The sequence below is a fragment of the Anser cygnoides genome, chromosome 2, assembly GCF_040182565.1.
Source record: "Anser cygnoides isolate HZ-2024a breed goose chromosome 2, Taihu_goose_T2T_genome, whole genome shotgun sequence".
Taxonomy (NCBI): Eukaryota; Metazoa; Chordata; class Aves; order Anseriformes; family Anatidae; genus Anser; species Anser cygnoides.
The window spans coordinates 26,915,495-26,939,484 of NC_089874.1; the positions used below are offsets into that span (position 1 = coordinate 26,915,495).

A 23,990-nucleotide genomic window follows, 5' to 3' on the forward strand; every position below is an offset into this window, starting at 1 on the left:
ACTAATTTCATAACTTGGGAGTAATGGTTACGTATATTAAGCTAAGTGGGTTGATCCTAGCTAATCTCTCTGGCTGACTCAACACTGACAAGCTCAGAAGAGGTATACATAAAACTTGATAAAGATGACAATTCCCAGTGATCAGTGAAGCACATGGAACTGGTTCAAAGGGATTTGATTTGTCACAAGAGATATCACAAAAGGAGATCTGGTTAATAACAAGGTGCCATATTTTCAATACAGTTGTACGCTTTTAATAGTAAGAAAACAGATGAGAAAGAACACTGAAAAAAACCAACAGAACAGAACAGAACAGAACAAAACAAAACAAAAACAGAAAGGATGATTTGTCTAACTTCTTACTAAACAGGACAAAACATTCTTGGTACTAAGGATTGCTAAGTAAATGAAAACTTGACTAATAGTATAGTTTTGCTACAGGAAATTGCTACTGCTACCCTATTGCAGATGAGGAAAGCAAGGACAGAAAGGTCCCACAAAGACATTCTCATTAAAATGTTTTAATTATCAATAAGTTCACAAACAGTTCAGCTAGAATAGGAATGCAAATCAATATGAGATTTTAAATGAAGCAAAAGTACAAGCCAGACAAAATTGAAGTCTTTACAAAATGGTCTTAAAAAAACATTGTTCCCCTGAACTCTTCATTGTATCTTACCATTAGTATATGCCACCTTTCAAACTTACCTCTATAAAGCCCAAAGAAACCTTCATAACGTAGCACTTTCTTGAAGCAATCAAAGCTGTTTTTATACATAAGTTCTCCCACAAAAGAGCCTGTAGAGCGCTGGTTTTGCATACGAGTTTTTACCAAATCAATTGGGTAGACTGCCGTGGCTCCAACAGCTGCAAATAAAAATCAAGCTGTAAGAAAATAATGATTTGTGGTGTTTGACTGCAACTGTCATCTTCCACATTTCTCTCTCTCTTTACATTTGGTTTTATCTTTTTTCTCCTTATTATGTTCTGGATATATAAAACTACCACCCACAATTTTAACCAAAAGCATTTATTGACCCTACTTCATCATTAATCTGATTCTTCTGAAACTGGTTTGGTGACAAATTAAGTAGAAACATCACCCGCAAACTCCCAACGATTTTTCAAAAATTCCATAAATTCTTGTAGACCAGATCACCTCTTCCCCTTCCATCTTATAGTCATCCCAGTCCTTAGATATGGATTCAAGGGAAAGATGGGGAAGCCTTCCACACTCAAACGAAAGGCAGAAGGGGAAGAAGTGCAGAAGAAAAAAAACAAAACAAAACAAAACAGTGAAGATGAATACTATTTTGCTCAGCCATGACTAACCTCCAGCTACTGAACCAAGGGCAAACCTGTACGCTGATTCTGCAATCTGGATGAGAACAGGTCGAGACACATCACCTGGAGCTTTCTGTTCAGACAGGATTTAAAATAAAAGAGAGGACAAGAAAAATAATCAGACAATTGTATTTCATGAGGGAACATCTCATGATCAGACAGTATACCTGGAGAAAATCCCAGAATACATTGGAGATTTTGTTTTTAATTATTATTTCTTTTCAATGCATTTCTAAGCATCATATAGTACAGCCTCTTCAGTTTGGGAAAATACAAGAAATACTGATGCTACAAGAAATTATACAACTCTAAAATCAACGATCCAAATACGTATATAAAAGGGCACACATATTACACCTTAGGTTATTAATTTTCTACAGCTAAAAGCAACTCCAGCTTGGAATTGTGTCCAAAAATAGGTGTGCCTACTACCTCTCAGACTGTCAAACTTGCATGTATGCAAGCATTATTCATATACATTTGCTCAAGGACAATAAGGTTTCATAAAATACCCCTACAATTTCAGTTTTCTCACACTCCATGAGTATTAGATTTAACTGAATGAAAAATAATTTTAGAACTGCTCCAGATTTAAAATTGCTATCCAATGAGAGAAAATACATATATCAGTAAAAATTTATCAGAAAACATATCAGTATAACAAAAATTACACAGGGTCCTTAGATCTTCATATAGATTTTTTTTTCTGAAAAATAGATTATATATACAGATTTTTTTCTAAAATATATATAGATTTTATATGTTATTATTTTTTTCTGAAAATAAGTTTAGGTTTAAGCTAATACTCCAATCTATCTGGAGTTGGGAAAAAAACAAGATGAAGGTATCAGTGTAGCTGAAAATCATTTCAGTTTGAGCATCAAGCAGATGACATTAAAAAGGAACTGGATGGGAAAATGAAAAGGTAGAGGCAGATACGGAGAAATAGTGAGATTTTAAGCAGGTTCTTATGTCCTAGTGTCTTAAAATGGCATAAATTATATTGGCAAGGACAGTGGCCCCAAAGCAAAAATTGAAGATGTTGCTCCTTTCATAACTGCATTTTTGGCTACATTTTACTGCCACCTATTGTAACTTATGTTACTTGATATTCAGTCCAAGCTTTTAACTCCTTTAGGAATCTTCTAGGAATAGACGGCCAGCTTTTGGGAGCCTACTCATTTGAATTCACCCCAGCAGAGTCAACATTTAGTCACTGCTCAAACAAACAGAAAACCACCATCCTAGATACTGTCTTGGAGTTGTGGTGGTGGTGTTCAAGTGTAGGGGAGGGAGGAGAAAAAGAAAGAGAAGCGAAAGAGACGCATGTGTACACACATACACACACAGGCTTGGCTTATGGCCTGGTAGCCCTAAAAATGTAGCCTGCATCAAATCATTGTGGTCAAACTGGCGTCTCTGCACAGACCCAGAGTAGGAAAACAAAACAAAACAAAAAAAAGTCAGTCTCACAAGACACAAAGTTAAGATTGCCTTAAAATAGACAGAAAGAGAAAAACAGAAACAGAGGCTTAGTTTTAAATCTATTTGTATAGTAACTTGTATCATGAAAAATATAATATATGCTACAGTAACATAAAAACTAAAAAAACAGTAAGTTTGACATTCAAATCATTAAGTTTGACTTCTTTTTTCCTCTAACACAACAGAAGTTCATCTTCTGTTATACCATCAAGAGAAAACCAATATCCTTTAGTTTTTGTACAAACAGAGAATATTATTGCTTATAGGGAAATTGTGATGGTAGACCAAACATAATTTCTCCTATTTTTATATTCAGCAGAGTATAAAGCAAAGCAGAGAATACTCTGACGCCTTGAACATGCGTGCATTTTCAGAACAAGGGCTGCCATTTAATAGGCTAGATGCTGAATTTACCATCCATACTTAGAGCAGGAAGTCTTTCCTCATTAAAAAGAACAGAGAGCAACAGAATCATGAAACATAAACAACTTAATTAGGTATACACCTAATATTTACTAAATGGCTGGATAACACCCATACATCTTGTTTTATCTTTCCAAAGTAAATTACATTTAACCTGTCAAAATGCAACCCAAGAGAAAGGGGCACAGAGAAGAGATGGAGATGACAAGATGCAGGTTAAAAATAAATTCTAACAAGAAGATATTCCTCATAGATATTACAAAACACAAGAGAAAAGCAACTCAGCTTTATGACTACATAGAGAGGTAGGATATCTATTTATCCGACACTGGATACAGAACACAATACATAACAGCATCTTGCTGTTCTTACCTGCCTCTGGGCCTCAGCCAGGTTGTAGGGCAACGTCCCTTCCTCCAGAGGAGCAATTCTTTCTATGTCAGCTAATGTCATGCGCCTGAGGAAATTAATTCAGCTTAGTGATTGCTTACAGATAGGTTTTAGATCACAAGGAGTTACCTGCACTTGACCACTACATTATACCCTTCTGCTTCCCACCACCACCTCCCTCTCCTTCAGAGTATGAGAGAGGAGGAAAGAAAAAAGGGAAGGATAGATAATTCTTCACTTACCCCCGCGGCTCATATAAATCTGCTAACTGAAACAAGATGTCAACTTCCATGGGTGTAACCTGACCAAATTTCTGAGCTGCCAGAACAAACTCCTCTGCAACAGAACAGAAATACAGAAGAGAAAGAAAAACTAATCAAACCAGATACAAGTAATCCAAAGCACCTCAGAGTTACTTTATATTTTAGTGTTAAGCAGAAGATGCTGGCGTGGAGGGGAAGGGGGAGAGAGAAATAAAAGTGACCCACCACTAAAGCGTTCCTGCCGCTACATAAATGTATGTTTGAAATGGTATATCCATCATGCAAACAAATACTACTCTCTGGTCTTAAAGCTTAGCGCTATCAGCAGGATTTAGGATATTTGACATACGGTATCAATCAGTTGTGGGTCAGAGGGAAAAAAAAAAAGGCAAAAAAAATCAGGAGTCAAGAGATGTGGAACTTTTCATGCATAGTCAGGGTAGGCCACATTAATGAAACTTTGGCGTTGCACAGGGAATTCTCTATAAAAGTGGTTAGATATAGCAGATAACATCTTGTTCCAAGCTTGTAGATCAGCTTACTGTGCCGCCAATACAAGTTTATGGAATTCTTCAACTACCCTTGAAGGTCACTTTAATAGGCTGCCAATTTGGCAGGAGTCCTAGGAAGTTTTTTAAACTTTTAAATATCTATACATACTTTCCTCACCCTGCCCCCACTGCCAGTTTACCAGGACCTTTTGCTGATGGAAACAAATGAAAAACCTGGAAGGTGGACTGCAGCAGGAATGTACAAAACTACTGATGTACCAAGAAACAGGAACAAAGCAGGCTTTCTCCCCCTCCCATTGATTTAAAAGCATACAGATGAGGTCTTCCCCTCCACCCTGCCCCAGCCAAATGCCCAAGGAAACTTCCAGACGGCAAACATTTATACCAACCCTTAGTGACTTCCACATCTTTTCTATTTCCAGCCAGAGTACTGTAGATCTTTCTAATGAGCTCCATGTTGTTAAGGAGAGAATTAAATCCATTAAAATAGGAAAAGCTGACCTGATGGGAAGTGGTACCTCCAGCAGCCTAGAGTAGAGACAGTAAAAGAAAAAAAGAGAAGGGAGAGTGTTAAAAGAAAAATCTTGACATAAAGATTTTGAAACAAATTATTTTTATAAGAGTGACAGTAGCACAGAGTTGCTTTTTTTTAAAAAAAATGCGAAATAAAGAAAACTATGAAAGATTCTTATGTTACTGAAACTAATCATGACCAGAATGTAAAACTCTCCCCACCCTACAAACCTAAACAAATACATATGCAGGATTATAACAACATAACCAGTAGTAATTTACAAAGTTCAAGTTTCAGTACTGTTTCAGTTGGAAATGTTTTATAAGTTGGCTTATTTCTAGTAATGAGGAAATCTACTTCTACATGTAAAGTATATTACTATACAGAAAATTTCAACAAAATCAAAACATATTCTGAAAAAGGTCAACTCAAACATTTAAATTCACAGGCATTTCAAGTTGTGGAAAACCAGCAGTAAGCTCTCAGGCTTATATCAGGCAGTCAAACCAAATGGGAACAATGAGGTTCAAACAGTTATTCGTTCTAAAATGAGTAATGAACCTAAGCCTTTATTGTGAAGTGGTGTTGGGCCTGCACACAGAAAAAAATATTGGGCCAATTCACTAATTTAAAGTATAAGATTGGTGATCTACAAAATTTCTGAAAACAATGCACAAGCTTGCCAAAATTTAATTGACCTTGAGGGAGAATCAAAAATCTCATCTGATATTTTCTGAGAGAGTATATGACCCAGGAAAGCTGCTAACGAGACTGGGGAGAGAATAGAGAAAGAAGGTATCAGAAATCGTTGTCCATGAGTCTTCTGGCTATGCTTTTCACTGTATGCTTCTTCCAACATTCTGCACACAGTTTGCAGTTCTCATCACTTTACACATCTCCCTGGAATTCTCCATTACAAATCAAAGAAGAACAAATTTCTTTAAACCTGGAAATAGCCAGACTTCAGATTATTTGGAAAGAGCTGCTACAAATTTCCAAGATTAGAAACTGTGGTCAAGACCAAATGTACCTTTTTTTTTTCCCTCTTCATATTCATCTAAATATGAATAATATTTAATTTGGCCTATCATGCTGTAATAGAAGTTCTGCTTTGTGAGAAACACAGTTCACAAAAGACAAACCTCATATGTTCTGAAAGGCCATTCTTCCTGGAAAACTACAGAGACTTTCCTCATGAGATACGGCACAAAATTAATAAATTACTAAAAACTAAAATTATAGATTCTGCTTAATGGACAACAGAAATATAACAATAGGGTCTAGAAATCAGGAAAATATCCGCTAAATAATAAAATGCATTTCAAGCCAAAAAATGTGTACACTGATGTGTAATTACTATCAGTGAATGCACTTGGGTGGTGTTGCAGTTCATACACTCTCTCAGGTGTCTGGAAATTACCCTCCAAAGATTAGAACTGACATTACAAAGCAAGTCCTTTGAGGATGACTTCCTAAATAGGATGCAATAGTTTTGTGCATTTTTTCTTTGAGGAAAAAAAAAAAAAGGAATGACCAGAAGTGGCCACAGAACTCCACATTTGTAGGTCATTACTAAGATCCACCTACTTGCTTTGTCTTTTGTCTCAGGAGTCCAGGAATGTTGAGGACACATAATGTAATGAGGGTTAACCTTCCTATGTGTAGAATAATAACTGCTAAGCTTAAAAACATGCATTTGTAACGTGGACTAGGTGCCACAAAGTGGTCAAGTTACATAAAAAAAGGAATCTCAGCCTTGTATCCCATGTCTTTCCCAATGGTGCTACCAGAGGTACTCACAGCTACTAGACATTCTTCAACAAATGGCGTCAGCATATGTGGTCGGATGGTGACCATAATGTCCCTGAAGTCCATAGCTGTGACTCTTCCAGCCTGAGCATTGTCTCGCTGCACAAAAGCTTGTTTTGCATGTTCTAACTGTATCTCCTGAAAATATGTGAAAAACAAAACAAAACAAAAGGTTCAGAATTATTACCTTAACAGTTAGATTTATTTAATGCAATCCTATAGAATGTCTCACACTTAACAAAACACAATTACATGTAACCCGATTTTAACTGATATTGTATGTATCATTTTCAGCCTTTTCCAACTGTTGCATATATGGCCTCTGTCACTGAGCTGAGCATCTACAACAACAGCTACAATTTTTCTGCCCTGGGGGCAGTAGGTCATGCAATTAATTTAACTGAGAAATGAAGGGCATGTTGATATGCCACAAGTGGAAGCAATCTCCCATGCACGAACATTAAAGTGTTCTATGATGTGCATTATCCAGTTTATTGCACGTGTTGCTGCAGGTCAAAAAATATTCCATAAAATTCTTTGCTACCATTTGAATGAAGATAATGCAATGATCAGAGATTTCCACATAGACATCCACTAGTCCTGAAAGTATTCCCTCAAAAAGCATCCTCATTTAAAATATATTTATCTATGAAGGACAGCAGCAGTTTCATCTAAAACTCTCTGAATCATGACTGTTTAAAGATCACCTCTCAATATTTCAGCTGCAGTAACAGACAGAGACCTATCACAAGTATCATCTGATACAACCACCTGATAAACTCAGTTTGTGATTCAAATGTAACACTGAGAGAAGATAAAAAGGCATTAAACCACTCAAAAATTTGTGTCTTTTTCTACCGTGACCTTTTCCATTTCTTCATAAATTACTGTTAGAATATTTTCTTATTTTTTAATTAAAAAGAACAATTATGCACAGATGGTAATTTGACAGTATGTGTCGAAGTTTTATCTAGTTCTACAGATTTTCTCAAAGCAGAATTACGTTTTGGTGACATAGTTTGACTTACCAATCAGTGTTTCTCTACTGACTGGAAGAAAACGAATCATTACCATCTCCTTCCTTCCAATTTCAAGGCTTAAAAATACTTCACTGGAAATAGAGTGCCTAGTCTGAATACATATTAGTAATCAATTACTCAGAAAACGGAATCACAGCAAAAGTATGCCAGTTATGCTATGCCAAGTCTTGCAGTGGACAACGACGCTATCCTATTACTTTAATTCCACTTGCAAAAAAAGATACGCCTTAAAAGTCACATTAATTCAAGACTCATGCTAGTCAGGAATCACAAGCATGATGTACTCTCAGTGAATATCATCTTCTGTAAGTTGCTATTTATCTCACAGCAATATTCACAGGTGCAGAGCGTGAATGGTGAAAGGCAAACTCAACAGGCGTAGGAGCGGGTCCACAGAAGGCCCGCAGCCACCATTCATCCTTCCACTCACCCACCGGTGCATGCTGCCACTCAAACCATTTTTGCCTTTTCATTTCAGTCTCCCAGCCTTTCTAATTTTAGTCTTAACTCCTAATTAAAACGCTATACCCTGAACTGAAAGGTATGATGAAAAGCACCTAATACATTAGGCAGAAGAAGGTGAAGGCGGGGGGAGAGGAAAGGCCCGATCAGTGTTTCAACAGGGCACTTCACTCCCAGAATTATTCAGAAATTTCTGCTTTTAATGAGAAATGCTTGTGGGGGTTATAATGTGCAGTGTTACAATTTCAGTTCTGTCACGTTTCCTTTACATTACAGCCCCCTGTGTGGAGGTGTTACAATTGAGCAATCGGGCTGGATGTAGCCATGTAAGCTTCTGCTTCATTCCGATTGTGCCTGTAATTTCAACAGAATTTGGAAGCAAGCAACACTGGGAGGTTTACAGTGGGAGGAGCACGGGAACACAACAAAACTTGTCAGCTTGAGGCAGGCAGCTACTCAGGAGGCACACAGCTCTGAAGAGGAGTTAGGTATAACAACTCCTGTCTCCCTAAATGCTCACCTCGTAGCAGATGGAAACACAGGAGCAAATGAACAAAAATATGAACACGTTAACAAAAACAATTGTCAGTAAGTGGCAGCATCACAGAAAAACCACCTACATTTAGCAGAAGAATAACATGGGAAACAGTGAATGTTGCTTTCTTCTCTCTCTCTCTCGTTCCATTTGTTTTAACCACTGAAATTGCTGGCAGTCCTGCAGTGGCAGAGACCAGCACTTAAATGCAGTTTAAAAAAAAAACAAAGCAACCTGGAGGACCACTTGCAGAACATAAGTCCAGTTTGCTACCACCTCTGCACACCAGGTGTTGGTGGGACCCTGGCTGATAGCAGCGTCACAGCCACAGAAGCAAAGCAGTGCTCACGATCCAGAGACATGTGTTAAGGGCATGTTTCTTGTCATCACTTGGCTAATTACAAAATGGCTGTTAGTACCACAATCAAGTACAAGCCAAACCACCCCATCTTTTCCTTGCTTACATGATTCCTTTCCATCGTCTCGGTACCCATGGAATTAACTAGAGAGAATTACCCCACTTGGTTAAACACATCGGCAAGGCCTCAGTGCTGCCATTTGCCCATACTCTCGACAGCTAGTAAATAACTGCTTAGCTGTGAAAAGACAGCAAGTCAAAGCTCTGAATAGGGTGATCTCAGTCTTCTGGAGCTCCCTATTCGCACCTCCTCCTGAGTTCAGAAATGAAGCGGTTTAAGCAGACTGCAAATAATGAAGACTCATCCCATCAAACACAAGGAAGCACAAGGACCTTCTGTCACACGACATTCCCAAAATTCCCAAAACGACACAGTGATAGGGCATATGAGAACGTTCAGACATTATATGCAAAGGAGACTTAGCCTCAAAACCAAATTTCTCATATAAAATCTGCCACAAAACAAAACAGACAGATGTCAGTTCTCTAATCACTGTCCATTGCATAACAATGCAATAAACTCCATAACATGTTCAGCTCCAAAGAAAGGCTATCTATTCCCTGAGTCTGAAAGTTAAGGCACCTCACAGCACGACTGCGTTTCAAAATGAGGCTCAGCAGCTACGAGCAATTTATCAGTGAAATCTGATAAGATGTTCATAACATGTCCTATGCCGTGTACATGCAGTAATATAAAAAATATCACTTTAAAATGAACTGAAAAAAAAGCAAAGCTGTAGTAGCATTTACAGACGCTATCTGATCTGCAGAAACATGTTTTACCTATTTCTGTCCAGTATTGCTTACTGAGACAGGTTATGTTTAAAAGGAATACAATCCTCATTGCTTTGCAATACAAATTACACATGCTAAAAAGAACCTTCTCTGACTAGACTTTTTGTAAACATAGATATACTTCAGAAAATAAGCTTCTTCCTTGATGCTGCGAGTCCAAAATTCCCCAAGCTAGTAAAAGACGTTGTGAAAAATTAATTTGCACATCATGGCAGGCATGCTGGCACCAAAATGTTCATGAAATTATTTCCCATCTACAGATTTTACCTCAGCTTTCACTTACAGCTCATTATAAACTTCATTACTTTCCAGTTAGATAGAAACTTATGCTTGGGTTCCATCCCAATGGATCTACAAGTCCTCATACGCAGCACAATCCTTTCTACCGGAGCAAAACCTGGGGTGTCAATTATAAAGAGTACTACTTCATCAACTAATATGCTGGGCATGAATAAATCCCCAGATAACATGGAAATGGATTTAGCAAGTCCACATACAATCATATATTAAAATGCATTCTGCAGAATAGATTTCATATGCTGGGAAAGGGGCCAGCATCGCGCTTCATGAAGCAGACTTGCCATTTAAGTGATAATAGAACATGACTATATCCAAACAGATATAGATGTGACTGATATGTAGCAGAGACATCTGAGCTAATTTTAAGCTAGCGAAATGAGGAGCAGGGTAAAACAACACACCTTGAGCTCTGCGTTGATGCAGATAGACTGTTAAGCATACTTGAGCTAAGTAGTTTGGAGGCTATACTTTTGGACTTCTCTGTTACTGTAGACAAAAAAGGGGGTGGCTGGATATAAATATTCAGAATACCAAAAAAACTCTTCTTATTTAAAGCTAGAAGAGATCTGTCTTGCGCATGGATAAAATATACTAATGTTATTTTCCGCCTAGCTTCAGCTTTGCCAGAAGTGATGATTAGCCCAAATGCTGCAACAGATAATGAATATGTAACAACTTTGTGTGGTATAATAGGAGCCAATATGAATGAATTTGACTCTAGCTGGATTATTCCATTAGAAGTGGCAAATTACATTGTACTTACAAAGCAGTACCTGAAGCGCCTTACAGAACCATCTGGTCCATGTTAAGTGCAATATAAAGAGCATTCACACATCTGGAATGCAGAGAGGTAATCTGGTATCCACTGTGGTCTCCTGCTGTCTAAGGTCCAAGGTCTAGACATCAGAACAAGGAGACTGACTCATGCAAAGGCAGAATGTCAGAAGGAAAGGCTGAGTACCAAAGGTTACAGAACTTAAAGGAAGATTTCTACGCCTGTGCTGACAGTCATTTCTGTGCCCCAAATTCGCGACCTATAATATAATGCTGCAAAGCATGTCAGTAAGGAAACTCACGTTTCCAAGATTTACAGTTACAGAAAATCAGTAAATAGATGTACCCAATTACTGTGACTGACTGAGCATCCTAACAAACTGTACTGATAGCAGACAACTGTTGCAGCATCCTTAAAACAATTAATTTGCTTGAAAGTTCCTGCTGTCTGTACCAATGCTGAGAGCAACTTTATTTGCAGCCTTAGAACTTTTCCTGAATGCATCTCACCCCTCTAGAGGACACTCACAATTGTTGATCTTATTCTCCATGTTTACGCTCATCCTCCCTCTTTCTGTCATGTGTGGATCATGACTGAAAGGACTGTCTGGCTCATGAGAGGACCACTGATGTGTTCCAACACAACCTTTTACTCTGCACTGCTACATAGCTAAGATACGCTTTTGCAGTATAAAAAGGTTTAAAAAAACACACAAAAAAAAACAACAAAAAAGACACAATAAAACCAAATACAATTCTCCCCAGAAAATTATCACATAGGAGTAAAGTCCTTTTAGTCAACAAAAGAATCACCCCTCCACTAGGATGAAAAAGCCTAGTAGTTAGGACTTAAATCCAAAGCTAGATGACTCATGCCTTAGCTCCTGCTTTTCCTAATTCAAAGAAAGAACATGAAAGAACCCAAAAATACAAAAAAAATAGAACTGAAATCTTCCAAATACCCAGCCATGAGGTTACATGTTGTTTTAAGCTGGTGGCTCTGAAACCCTTTTGTATGCACGTGTGTGCATGCAAGTGGACACCTTCTTGTGGAAGGTGTCTCTGCCTGCAGCACAGAGGTTGGAATTAGATGATCTTTAGGATCCCTTCCAACCCAAACCATTCTAGGATTCTACATGTCTTCTTTTCATTCTGTGTTTTTCTTCAGGCTTTCCTCTGATCTCTGAACAGACAGATACATGAAGCAAACAGGACTGGTAGTCTGTTAAGCCTGTGATTGTAGTCCAACAAAATCAAGATACACATCCAGGGCTCATTCTGTATGGAAGGAGGTACTGGAACAACCAAGAACACGTGGCCACAGGCCTTTTTTCTGATAAAGTAACGTTTTGGTTCTTTCATCCAGAAGAGATTCTAGCTCACCATTGTGTCACAAAATTGGTGCATATCTGAGCTACTTAGGAGTTGCAACAGTCAACACAAAACCTAAGGGAATAGAATTTAATCATGTGATACCTGACGTCCTCTTCATACAAAGTTAATTAGGCTCTGTTCTACAAAGTCAATTTGAAACATTTGTCTCAATAGCATTATCTTAATTATTCCTCATCAAAATGATACCACCCCCTACTGTGAACTAACATACTTGTGTAAACAAGAAAAAAAGAAACCTTGCAGTCTTCAAGCGGTTTCCCATTTTAAAACTCTCTAGTGTAAATACTAATACAGGCATTAAGTATTCAGACGGAATACAAATAAGAATCTCACATGTTCACCACTTCAAGGATCACTTTTCCTACTACAGAGTATTTTTAACAGTAGTGCTGAAATGCAGATAATCTGTTTATTTTTTTTATTAGCACAATATTTTGTTTTCTGTAACAAAGTACCCCGAAGTGTATATAGGCAAGAATTCCTTGTAAAAGAAAGATAGTATTTTATTCTCTATATACCAAAAGCAAAACTAAGTAGTATTTCCCTATTGTAAACACAAAAGTGATGAAAAGGAAAGAATTGTGTGGAAATGGCTTGCAGCAAAACATCATCTTACTGGATATTGGCACGGAATTAAATACCAATTTGGTAAACGTACTATTTACGGACAGAAATATTTCTTAATACTAGTCTGGGTTCAAAATGTTCAATACTGTTATTTAATATTCTTTGACTCATGCAATATAGGAAATTTTCAAAAACTACCTGACTTTCTGCACACAGGTGCCAAAAACAAAAGAAAAAAGAAGAAAAAAAAAGAGCCATCCAGAATCAGAAAATTTACCACTAGCTTATCCTATTTATCAACACTATCAAAGTTCAGCAGTCCAACTGTAAAAGTCCACACAGTCTTTCTCACAACTTTCCTACTAGTATGGTATTTTGCAAGTTTGCAAGTATCTTATTAATCTTGATAACCTGTACTGTATTATACCTACCAGTAAAAACTGGGTGAACTCCGCGTATGTTAGGTGTCTTTTTCTGTCCTTTCCAAAATGCAGCTGTACGAACTCTGAATTCCAGTTAAATGGAATGTGCTGATGAATCGTGGTCTGGCCAAAAACTTGCTTAGCATCCTCTGGAAAGAAAAGAAAAATGTTAGTCTAATAAGAAAATAAAATAACAATAGAGACGAGCATATATTTATATAAGCAAAACAAATACAGCGTATTCTAACAGGAAAGCAATATTGTTCATATAAATCAGTAACATATTGTAAAGCAAACCTAGCTTTTTTGTTAAACAAAATCATAATAAATGAAAAGTTTTGAACACCCTCACAAATACAATCTCTTGAATAATCTTACTTGTGAAGTTCTATGTTCGCAGCATTTGATTGGAAGAGACTCAACTGGGTATTTCAAGTTTAAAAACCAAGCGAGAAAGGATTAAAATTAAAAGACAATTTAAGAAAAGATGACTAAAGCTAACCAATTTTCAGCATAATCTTTTCAAACTGCTAACAATGAAAGTTTTGTGTCACTATAATTCAGGCTTTTGTATTATTCCAAGAGTTCTCCACATTCAAACAAATCAACTATAAAAATACCAGTATTTCAAGATCCACTTTTCTGTAGTTACCTTACAGGAACAGTCATATGTGAGGCAGGGGGTGGAGGGACATGGCAGACAGAATACAAACTTATCACCACCTCCAACATAAAGCAGACTTTACAGTCTCATTTTTGCTATGGGATGCAGGGCAAGCAAGTTTTATTAATCACACCTAAATGCAAGGTTCATAGTTTAGTTTAGATTAGTTTAGTTGTCCTAACTGGCCATCAGTTTATTATGGGCTTGGCAGACGTTCTGATAGTACATGACATTTTTGGGAAATGAATACTATTTTAAACACACCAACTTGTATAATCAGTAATAAGGGCAATATGTTCCTGGAATTGGACTATACATATTTTAACTAACAGAAACAGGAACAAGACCTGAGGAAATACTTGTCTTTCAGACAGGTCTCTCATACGATGAAGCCCACTTCAGGGCAAGAGTAGCTGTTGTCTCAGCCAAAAATAAATGACAAGCACTTCTTCCAAACAGAAGCTCAAAGCCAGAGGTTCCCAGCTGCCATATACCTCCCTCACGTCTGCACAAGCCTCCAGCAATGCCAGCCAGGAGCCAGTTCTCGTCTCCTGCTAGCTCCTGTGGGCACGGGGAGCTGTTCCCAGGAGCCGCTCCCTACCCACAGGTAGGGCCAGGAGGTGGCTTCCTGCTCCCTTCACACTTCGCAGGAGACCAGGAACCCAAGCTCTCAGCTCCTGTCTGTCTCTGTGAGCCACGGAGCTGGAAGCCAGTTCCCAAGCGTGACCAGAGCCTGGAGGGAAGGAAAGCAGCACAGCTGTCTGTCTCCCTGCCTGCAGAAGAAGCTGGAAGCCACCTCTTTGGAGCCAGCCCCTACCGACGGGCAAGGCCTGGGAGCCATCTTCCTGCTCACCCCAGCGCCACAAGTGAAGTGGGAGCTGACACTTTGGGGCCACGACGTCTCATCTCCTGCACAGATCGAGTTTTGGCTTCTAGTTTAGTCCATGCCTGATAGGCACAGTGCCTCTGCTGACCTGGGGAAACCCAGCCAAGATGAAATTCACACTGTCAGACAAAGAAGCAAGAAATAGTGACAGCCAGGATGAGAGAGGAACCTGAGAGCCAGGAAGCTGTCAGGAAGTACCTAAGTTAATGAAGGACTAAGACATACAAAAAATGGTTGTGAGGTGGTGAATGAGGCAAGTGTCCTGCTTCAAACAGACCCAAACTCACTGCAGCTGGTACTACCTGCAAGGACAGCTTGTTCTAAAGCAAGGGGGGAGGTCATAGTCTCGGATTCGTGGAGACAGTAGAGATGATATCAAAGACCTCCTCACATCTCAACAAAGTCAGTAGTTTCATCTTTAAAAATGCACCACCCACTGATCCCTGGGATCGGTCGGAAAGAACAAGTTGGTTTTGACTTACAAACAGAAAAACTGACCCTAGTTAACCTCAAATTCTTAAAATTCAGATCTGCAGGCCCTAACGTCCTATGAGAATTTTCTCCAAGCAACTTGAGACAGTGTCCCCAGGGCAGCATTGTTCATTCGTGTCTTCAAGCTCCATCACAACTGGCTTGGGTCTCGTCAGCCAGCATTCTCCAGAGGCGAAATTCTGCTCTCAAGGCAACTGGGAGGAAAAGTCAGTTCAGACTGACTGTCCCACTACCGAACGCCTGTTATTTAGGATGCTTCCTACTGACACAGCCTAGGGCAGAAGTCACATGTTGGAGATTATCCTCCTGATTTCTGCCAGACTTCCTCCCCCAGCCCTCAAAGATAGGAACCTGCATGAAGAAGGCAGCCTGTTTTGTCCACAAACAAAAGGACTGGAAAACTGTCTCTTCCTGCTAGCAACCACTCTGCTTTTCCAGAGGACCGAAGATATTCCCAGGACAACTACAGTACCTGTTTAGATGCCTGTCTCCCACACAGCATTCAGACGCTCATCAGTTTCCTTTGTCCCTCCCAACCCATCTCCCAGATTTACACAGAACAAGACACTGATTCTGTTTGGATGAGTTTAGAAACATTGACATTTACAAAAAACTAGGTTTGGCTGGACTCCAGACTTGTCTTTGTAAAAGAAAAAAAAAAAGTGCTCTCTTACTTGATGTGAAATAAGAGATAGGAAAACCGTAGTTAATATAAAAGCAGTCTCAAATTCCTTTTGATGACACCAGGCTCCTCACAATCTTTAACTTATGTTTACATATGAAAATTACAGTGTCCTGTGATTATGCCACTGTAATTTTATTTTGATTAGTTATCACACATGAGCTATGTTGCAAGTACGATGTGTCTTGCTCCCCCAACTTGCCTTGTAAAAGCTCCTTGGTTGTGGCATACAAGAAAAATCACCAAGAAAATCAAAAACCAAAAAGTGGAAAAAAAAAAAGCTAACTTCTGTCAAAAGGAAAAAAAAAAAACCACCTCTTAATATTGGCACTGCAAATAGGAAAAGGAACCTTCAGCAAAGGAACTTAAAACCCGATCAAGCCTGCTAACCATCAGAAGACATCCAACTGTGTACTAGAACTCCCTCCAAATTATTACTCACTTCTAAATATAATCTCCTAATCATCTAAGTACAGAATTAAAATAAAAAATGGACAATTTTAAATTGTAGTTTGGACCTCAAGCCTGGAGCTGTGAAGTTCCACCAACTAGCTGAACTATACGCCTTAAAACACAGAGTAGCAGAAACGTTTCTCAGTAGCCAGGTGTTTTTGTTTTTGTGTTTTTAAAGGAACTTTTTTTAGAGTCACAGAATACTTTGTGATGGAAAGGACACCTGGACCTCATTTGGTCCAGCCTCCTGTCAAAAACAATCCAATCAGGTCAGGTTTCTCAGGACCATGTCCAGCTGAGGGTTGATTATCTCTAGGGATGGAGATGCTTTCAAACTATATATTTGCACAAGTACAAAAATGTTTCATAGCTAGAAAAAAAATCATGATCATCTACAAAACCCCCTCTTAGAAAATAGTCACAAAATTTTGGCAAAAAGGCTGTTAAAATGGGCTTTATTTTATACAGTTATATGTTGCACCTTTATGCAATTAATTTTTATTTTTTATTTTTTTGCTTGGTATAGAAAACCTGTGCTAAAAACTAAAAATCAGATTATCCTGATACTGGTAATAGCAACTTCTGTAAAGAATACAGGCTACCTTCTGTAAAGAGGAAAGCAAAAGACAAATTTGAAAATACATGAACTATCGTAAGCTAACAAGAATTCCACAAGTACCAATAAACTTTTTAAACCCTTATGGCAGTAGCTGCTTCTATATTCATCACACTCAAGGGCCTGAAGAGGAACATATGAGCATTACAGCTACAATTTGGTTCCAGCAAAGTAAAATTAATACAAAAGTGACAAACAGATCTTTTTTATACAGAGATGTGGATTTTTAAAAACCTGAATATGCAAACCCCCATCATTCTGCCCAGACAAAAGGTGGTATCTTTATAAAATCGTGTTTTGTTAATGTTGCATACTTGTGATCGAGCATCTGGAAACAGCTTCCTTTAAATGGCTTTAAAAAAGTTCAACGTTTTTAATTACAAAGTCATTTAGATAAAATCTTACATGAAAGAAAAAATAAAAGAGGGAAGTCCAGCTGGTCAAATTAACCTGTTCGTGAGTAGCTGTTTCACCGTCATGACCCTACCACCTTGCCAACCAGCAAGTAAGACCTGACCTAAAGCCCAGCGGAGATGAGAACAGAATGACTTCTACAGGCTTTGCACCGAGTCCTCGTTGACCATTTGGAACTACATTCTTCCACGAGGTTCATGACCCTGTGCGCACCACCAGATTCTGCAACCTCTTCCCCCTTCCACAACTATGAGCACTCAGATCAGGGTCTGGGCAAAGAGCTGTGAGAAGCCCCGTATCTCAGGTCCTTGGTTTTTGCCTGAACTAATCCATATGGACACTTTTGCCTGCCCACCTGCCTTGGTGATCCCAAACCTGCTGACTCTGACTGAGGCCTGTCCTTGAACCTGCCTCATCACCACTGGCTTGTCTGGTGATCGCTGGACTCTTGGCTGACCTTGGTCACCGCCACCAGACTTGCTCTGCTCTCCTTGTTTAGGCAGCACGGGACTGTGCCCCTCCTTGGTGAAGCCTCTGCCCGTGCCTCCCTGTCCTCTTGTCACCTCTGCTGGCTGCCGGCTCACCCGCCTTGTGGAGCAGCCGCCCTCGCTGCTCCTGGCAACAAAAATAAAGTATGATGAACCTGTGCAAAAACGTGTATGTCTAGAGACAAGTACATATGTATGTCAAAAACACTCAAGCAATAATATTTTGTATTATCTTCTTTTACTGAAATTGTTGGATTTTGTCCAAGGGTTCTTTTTTATTCTTTTTTTTTTTTCTCCGTTTCCCTTTCCTATTTACTGTTGTGAACTTCAAATATGCAGCGCAGAGTTTATTTCCATCCTTCCATGGTCTGGCACTATGACTGTTCTATAATTATGCCTTTTTATTTTGGAAAACATATGCTCACATCACATCTGCTCAGCTAAGATGTGAACTGATGTTTTCCTTATGCGTAGTCCAAGTACTTGACTGGGTTGTCCGGTCATCCACATTTACGCAGAAAAGCTAGAGCGCTCTGGAAGTACTAGCATTACAATCACCTTCTTGATCTCCCTGATGCTTTGTAAAGGAAATGGGTTAAAATAGTTTTATACCTGGCATGCTGTGAATTAATAATACCTTGGAATACCTTGATTACTATGGATTGCAAAGGAAAAGTACTCATCCCTCCAACCTCCCTTGGCAAAGAAGAGCAGGAATAGCTGTCACAGCCACCTATTTCCACGGGTTAGAAGTCTTGACGTAGTACAGTAATGCTGTATTTTTCTACCTCTTAATTCCTTGCAAAACATGGGCTACAAGCAATTCCACAATTCTGAATAAAAAAAAAATATTACGTTAGGTTCTTTCCTTCTTAAAAATACTATTAGGAAGATATCTGTTAGAACTCTCACGCTGAAGCTGGCACGGTAGAAACTGAGTACATAATTTGAAGATAATGGGATTGTATTTCACGACTCGAGAAGGGTGGGGGTTGATCTGAAAAAAGATAGCAGCTCAGGTCAGTGCAATTCATCTGCACTCTATCACGCAGTATGCTTCTGCTTTAAAACAGTCATTCAAAAGAGTGCAAAACCTTCCATTAGTGCACCCTGTATATTTAGACTAAGATCAGTTTCACCTGCACCTAAAAAGTGTGGCTGTACATAGACATTTGGGTGTAAACACCTTAAAAAAAAAAAAAAAAAAAAAGAATTTGCTTTTGTTAAATTTTTGTGCATGTATATACCTGGAAGTGGTAGCTTATGGGTTTTTTAATAGGACTAATTACTCCAAATTCAGAGAAAATCCCCAAAGATGCAATTAAACTCAAATAATAAAAATGGTAATTTTAAACCAATTTAGCTGTGTTGAGCTAGTCCAGCTATGGACTAGTGCTGAATTATAGTGGACAAGCAGAAGTTTTGCTGCTTAACATAAGCCAGTGCTGCTTGTGTGTAACCAAAGCTGTTGTATCAAATTCAATGTCCCTATTTCCACATGGTAAGTGAAATCATCATCTGGACTCACTTCTGTTATCCCTATCATGGAGATGCTAAAATCACAGGACGTTCAGAATCCAGACTGACTTAACAGCTTTCTTGACACTGGCAGGGGCTGACTGTGCTGTAGCTGCCCAGGAAAACAAATTTACTTCAGAGTTCACCTGATCGTTTCCTACAGCAGTTTAATACACCAACCAAAGTGATAAAAGCAAACTCCTGGCTCAGACAAATTATCCTAAAAGAGCATAAAAGTTATTACACTTTACTCTCCAAATACAGACTTGAGAGCTCTATTTCTTTAACAGCTATTTTGCTTAGATAGATGGTATTAAAAAAAAAAATCACTTTCTTGCAAAGCATTAACATACATTTTCCCCCACTTAAATACTTCAATTTCAAATGCACCACAAAATGTACTCCCACAACAGTACTGTATTAGTATAAAACTATTTTAGTTCAATTAAAATGTCTAACTATCTACCCCCAAACCTACCTAAACTGTAATTTTCACTTTGAGCATTTCCAACATGTTCTCAGTTTTGTTTTCTTTTATCAGCTTATCAAATCAGGTCCTGCATTCCAAATGTTGGAAAAAATAGTTATTAACTGCTAGGTAACAGCAGATTTTCCAATTTAGAAAACTGAAGTACACACACTCTGAAAGTATGTGTATTTTGCCATCTGAAATTTCATATTAAAATTTGTAATAACAAAATACCTTGCTAGCTTTCAGGGCCTGCTGAAGTTTTTTTGCCTTCTAGTTTGTAATTCTAGGACAATTTGAAAAGGGGACAGAAAGTGAATAAATAAAATCAAGCTTAAAATAGTATACTTCTGCTGCTACAGTTTAAATATATTCTGGTGTGGAAGCTTCTGGTTCCTCTCCAAATGCTGCCAAGTAATCATGTTGTATTTTTTTCCCCAACAGCATACACAGCTGCATGAAAGATGGCTAACCCGGGGCTTACTGTTAACCAAAGAGTGACCCCATATAGTTGAGATTTACTCTCAAATTGGCTTTTTCCCACCTTTTCCACACCTATTTTTTTCTTTTTAAGTAGCACGAAGTAGCAGCAGAAAGCACAATATTTTAGCCATTTGAGCATGTAGTATTCTTGAATTATCCCACCAACTGGAAGTGCTCTCTGTTACCTCTATCTCTTAAAATTGGAGCCATTATAGTCAATCGTGCAAATCTACAGTTAGCCTTTCATAAAAAGTGGATTTTTGACCCACTGAACTGGAACAGCTTTCTGAGCCGTTCTTCTGTCTCTGAGAAGATACCACACAATCCATGCACGTCAATCTGATAGTGGTGTGCACCTGCAGGCAGTTGCTCAGAAAACATTGCTCATGAGTGATTAAAAAAGGTTAAAAGTTCCCAAAAAATCATGGTGTTGGGTTTGGGTTTTTTTTGGAATGCAAACCGATCATTTAAAGAAGAGCAATAAAGCTCCACTTATATCAAAAAGTGGCTGCCTTCGCAATGGTTTCTCACCTTTTATCACCTCCAGGTAACCTATTAACATCTGGAGCAAATCAGTGGAAAGCAAAAGCTTACGATGGATCCCGAGATGCGTGCATAAAATGAACTGGTTTGACTCAGCACATCTCCAGGCAGTATTGCAACAGCACCAACTGGAGTGTCAGCACCCTTACAGGCGTTCATAGCAGGGAAGAGAAGCAGGAGGATGGAGTCTTCCTTCGCTAAACGTGGCTGCTTTCACTAAGACGTGAAACATATCCATTTTGTGGTTTGAAGAAGCAACAAAGGCTTTATAGCACATACTATACACCAAGGTGAGATTAAGCAAAGTATCACTAACCAAACGTCATTCAGATCTATTAAGAAGACTGTCATAAGAATGACAACCATGAAAAAATCCCCCCCCCCCCAAAAAAAACAGAAAAACAGGAAGTCTGGTACAAATCCTAATAAAAAGTTCAGCATGTCTTTTCTTTTAGAAGAGAGATGCTATCTACCGAACAAAATCCAGTGGCTCTAAGTTTGTTGCCCAATCCAAACTTTTCAACAAGGGCAGAGCAGTGTTACAGATTAATCTTACTTCAATGAAAACATGATACAGAACATGCTTCTGTCTTTGTGATTTTTTCACCAATCAAAAGATCCACAATAACTTCACGTTTCACCCCTCTGCTAAAAATATGCTTTTGTATCCTCTTAACCTTCCCCTGCTCTGGTTGTTTGTACTCTGGTCGCTTCAAAAACTACGAATGCGCTTCCTTGTGACATACCCATACATCGTCCAATTCAGCTTGGCTGTGACTTTTGACTGAGATGAGCACATCTATTACTTCTGCTAAATATTGCAAATACCCCGAGAAAGAGGCTCTTTTTCAAGAGTACCGTAACTCTCAGCATTTAAGATTCTGCATCCAAGTTTGTCTGCTTCTTCTGTCCTTCGACGTCAGGGGAAATAACATGAAATTTATACACAAAGCATTACATATTTGGCTTACAGAAAAGGTTTTTAACGTTTTTTCAAGTTGTAAATCCTTAAAAATATTTCTGCTGGAGCTGTGTATATCCATAATTTCAGCTTATTGGCAACAACCTTGCATTTCTTTGTTACCTTTCCTGGCTTCCTTAGATGAGAGTGACAAACTGCCAGAGCCCAAAGACCACATATTTGGAAAGCACTAGGCCCCATGAGGGCATAAAAATTAAACTTGCCCCTTTTGCCCTGAAGAATAATAATAGTTAAAAAAAAAAAAAAAAGCAGATCACTTCTACCAAGACAAACATAATATACTAACTAAAATAAAATATCACTTTATCATCTCTGTACATCACAATCATCAAGACAGTTGGGTGTTGATGCACGTGGCATGTGAGAACAGGCTGAGGGAATGGGGTTTTCTCAGCCTGGTGAGGGGTGGGCTAAAGGAGGACCTCGTGGCTGTCCACAACTACCCAGCAGGAGGGTGTAGGGAAGGTGGAGAGGCACACAAGAAGCAAAAGAAGCAGTGGATGCAAGCCAGAGCGTGGGCAATCCCAACTAGGAATCAGTGACTTCTTTTTCACCATCATGATAGACAAACTGTGGAAGTCACTTGCTCATAGAAGCCACAGAGTCTCCTCAGAGATATTTAAAACCTCCACTGGACACAGTCCTCAGAGCAGCCTGGCCTTGCTTGCCCTGCAGATGGCTGCCACCGTCCCGCCCAACCTCAACTGTTCAGTGATGCTGTGATCATTCCTTGTTTTTTGCTAAAGAGAAGAGAGATGCTCAGTCTTCAGTCTGACATTTGTTAATGGGCAACTTTAATTTAAAAAACAAACAAGAAAAAAAAAAGGAAGAAAACTAAAACAACAAAGATCAAACACCAAATTTCGGTTCTGGATGACTTAGGAAACTCAGCTGTATTTTCTCGACCCAATGAAACACATCTGCATAAACGGATGGAACTTCTCCTAACACTTAAAAGGACAAATTCACTTTGTGACTAAACATGCTTTGTTTCACTTCAGATGCCTTCATGAAAGTCTGCCTAGTTATATAACATTTCAGGCAAAAGAAAAAATAAGAGAAGCTTGCCAGTTTGACATAAGTTTAGAAAGGAAATTGCATGAAAATAATATCAAGTAGACTTCAAAAGTTGTTTTGAAGAAAAATAAATATACTTACAAGTCTTCCTTACATCCTCTTTTAATTAAAACTAGCTGTTATTTGTGCAAAATCCAGTAGAAACAACATAAAATATTAGAGACTAAACACTTTTTGCACTTGTAATGCTGCTGTTGGGATCATCATATCTAGGCAACTGTCAGTTATAAACCAACAAATGCTTCACTGTGTAGGTGTAAGCTAACACATCACTAGCTACAAATGGTTTCTAACCAATTTGAACCAGCAACTGAAAACTTGCTAAGAATCACTGAATATTGCAATTTATCAAACGATCGAAGCTCACAGCCTCAGCAATTTAGGTTGGTAGTTCAGATTTAGTTTTTCCTTGCTTTACATGGTTTTGAGCATATCAGGCTGGGCATCACTAAGCTAAGTGTTGTACAAAAATAAAAAATATAAATCCCAAAAGAAGAGCCAGGTCATACCAAGCAAAGCATAAAATAGGGCAAAGCATAAAATAATCCTCTGTCACAAAAACAAGCTAGGTCACAAAGTCTGAACCTAATCCTTTGGTTAGGAAAGCAACTGCTATACTCCTGTAATAATTCTTAGCATATTGAAAAAGAGTCAGAGCGTTATCACAGAGCAAGGACTCCGAAGCTCATCACAATAGCTATATATACACATTTAAACCTCAGTTAAGGTTTAACCTCATGTTTTTATGAAGTTTACAAACAAGTGTTCAGGCAAT

At 38.6% G+C, this 23,990-nt stretch overlaps 1 protein-coding gene across 4 annotated transcripts in view; it reads right to left on the bottom strand.

Annotated features, from left to right (window-relative positions):
- Positions 1-23,990, bottom strand: part of SLC25A13 (solute carrier family 25 member 13) — a 99,860-nt gene that overhangs the window by 36,759 nt on the left and 39,111 nt on the right. For all 4 annotated transcript variants that reach the window (XM_066991743.1, XM_066991742.1, XM_048075438.2 and 1 more), the window contains 7 exons: positions 13,458-13,597; positions 6,732-6,878; positions 4,807-4,945; positions 3,885-3,978; positions 3,625-3,709; positions 1,333-1,417; positions 709-867 (listed from right to left, as the gene is read on the bottom strand). In XM_066991743.1, the coding sequence (XP_066847844.1) occupies positions 709-867; positions 1,333-1,417; positions 3,625-3,709; positions 3,885-3,978; positions 4,807-4,945; positions 6,732-6,878; positions 13,458-13,597 (849 nt within the window). The remainder of the gene's footprint in view (positions 1-708; positions 868-1,332; positions 1,418-3,624; positions 3,710-3,884; positions 3,979-4,806; positions 4,946-6,731; positions 6,879-13,457; positions 13,598-23,990) is intronic.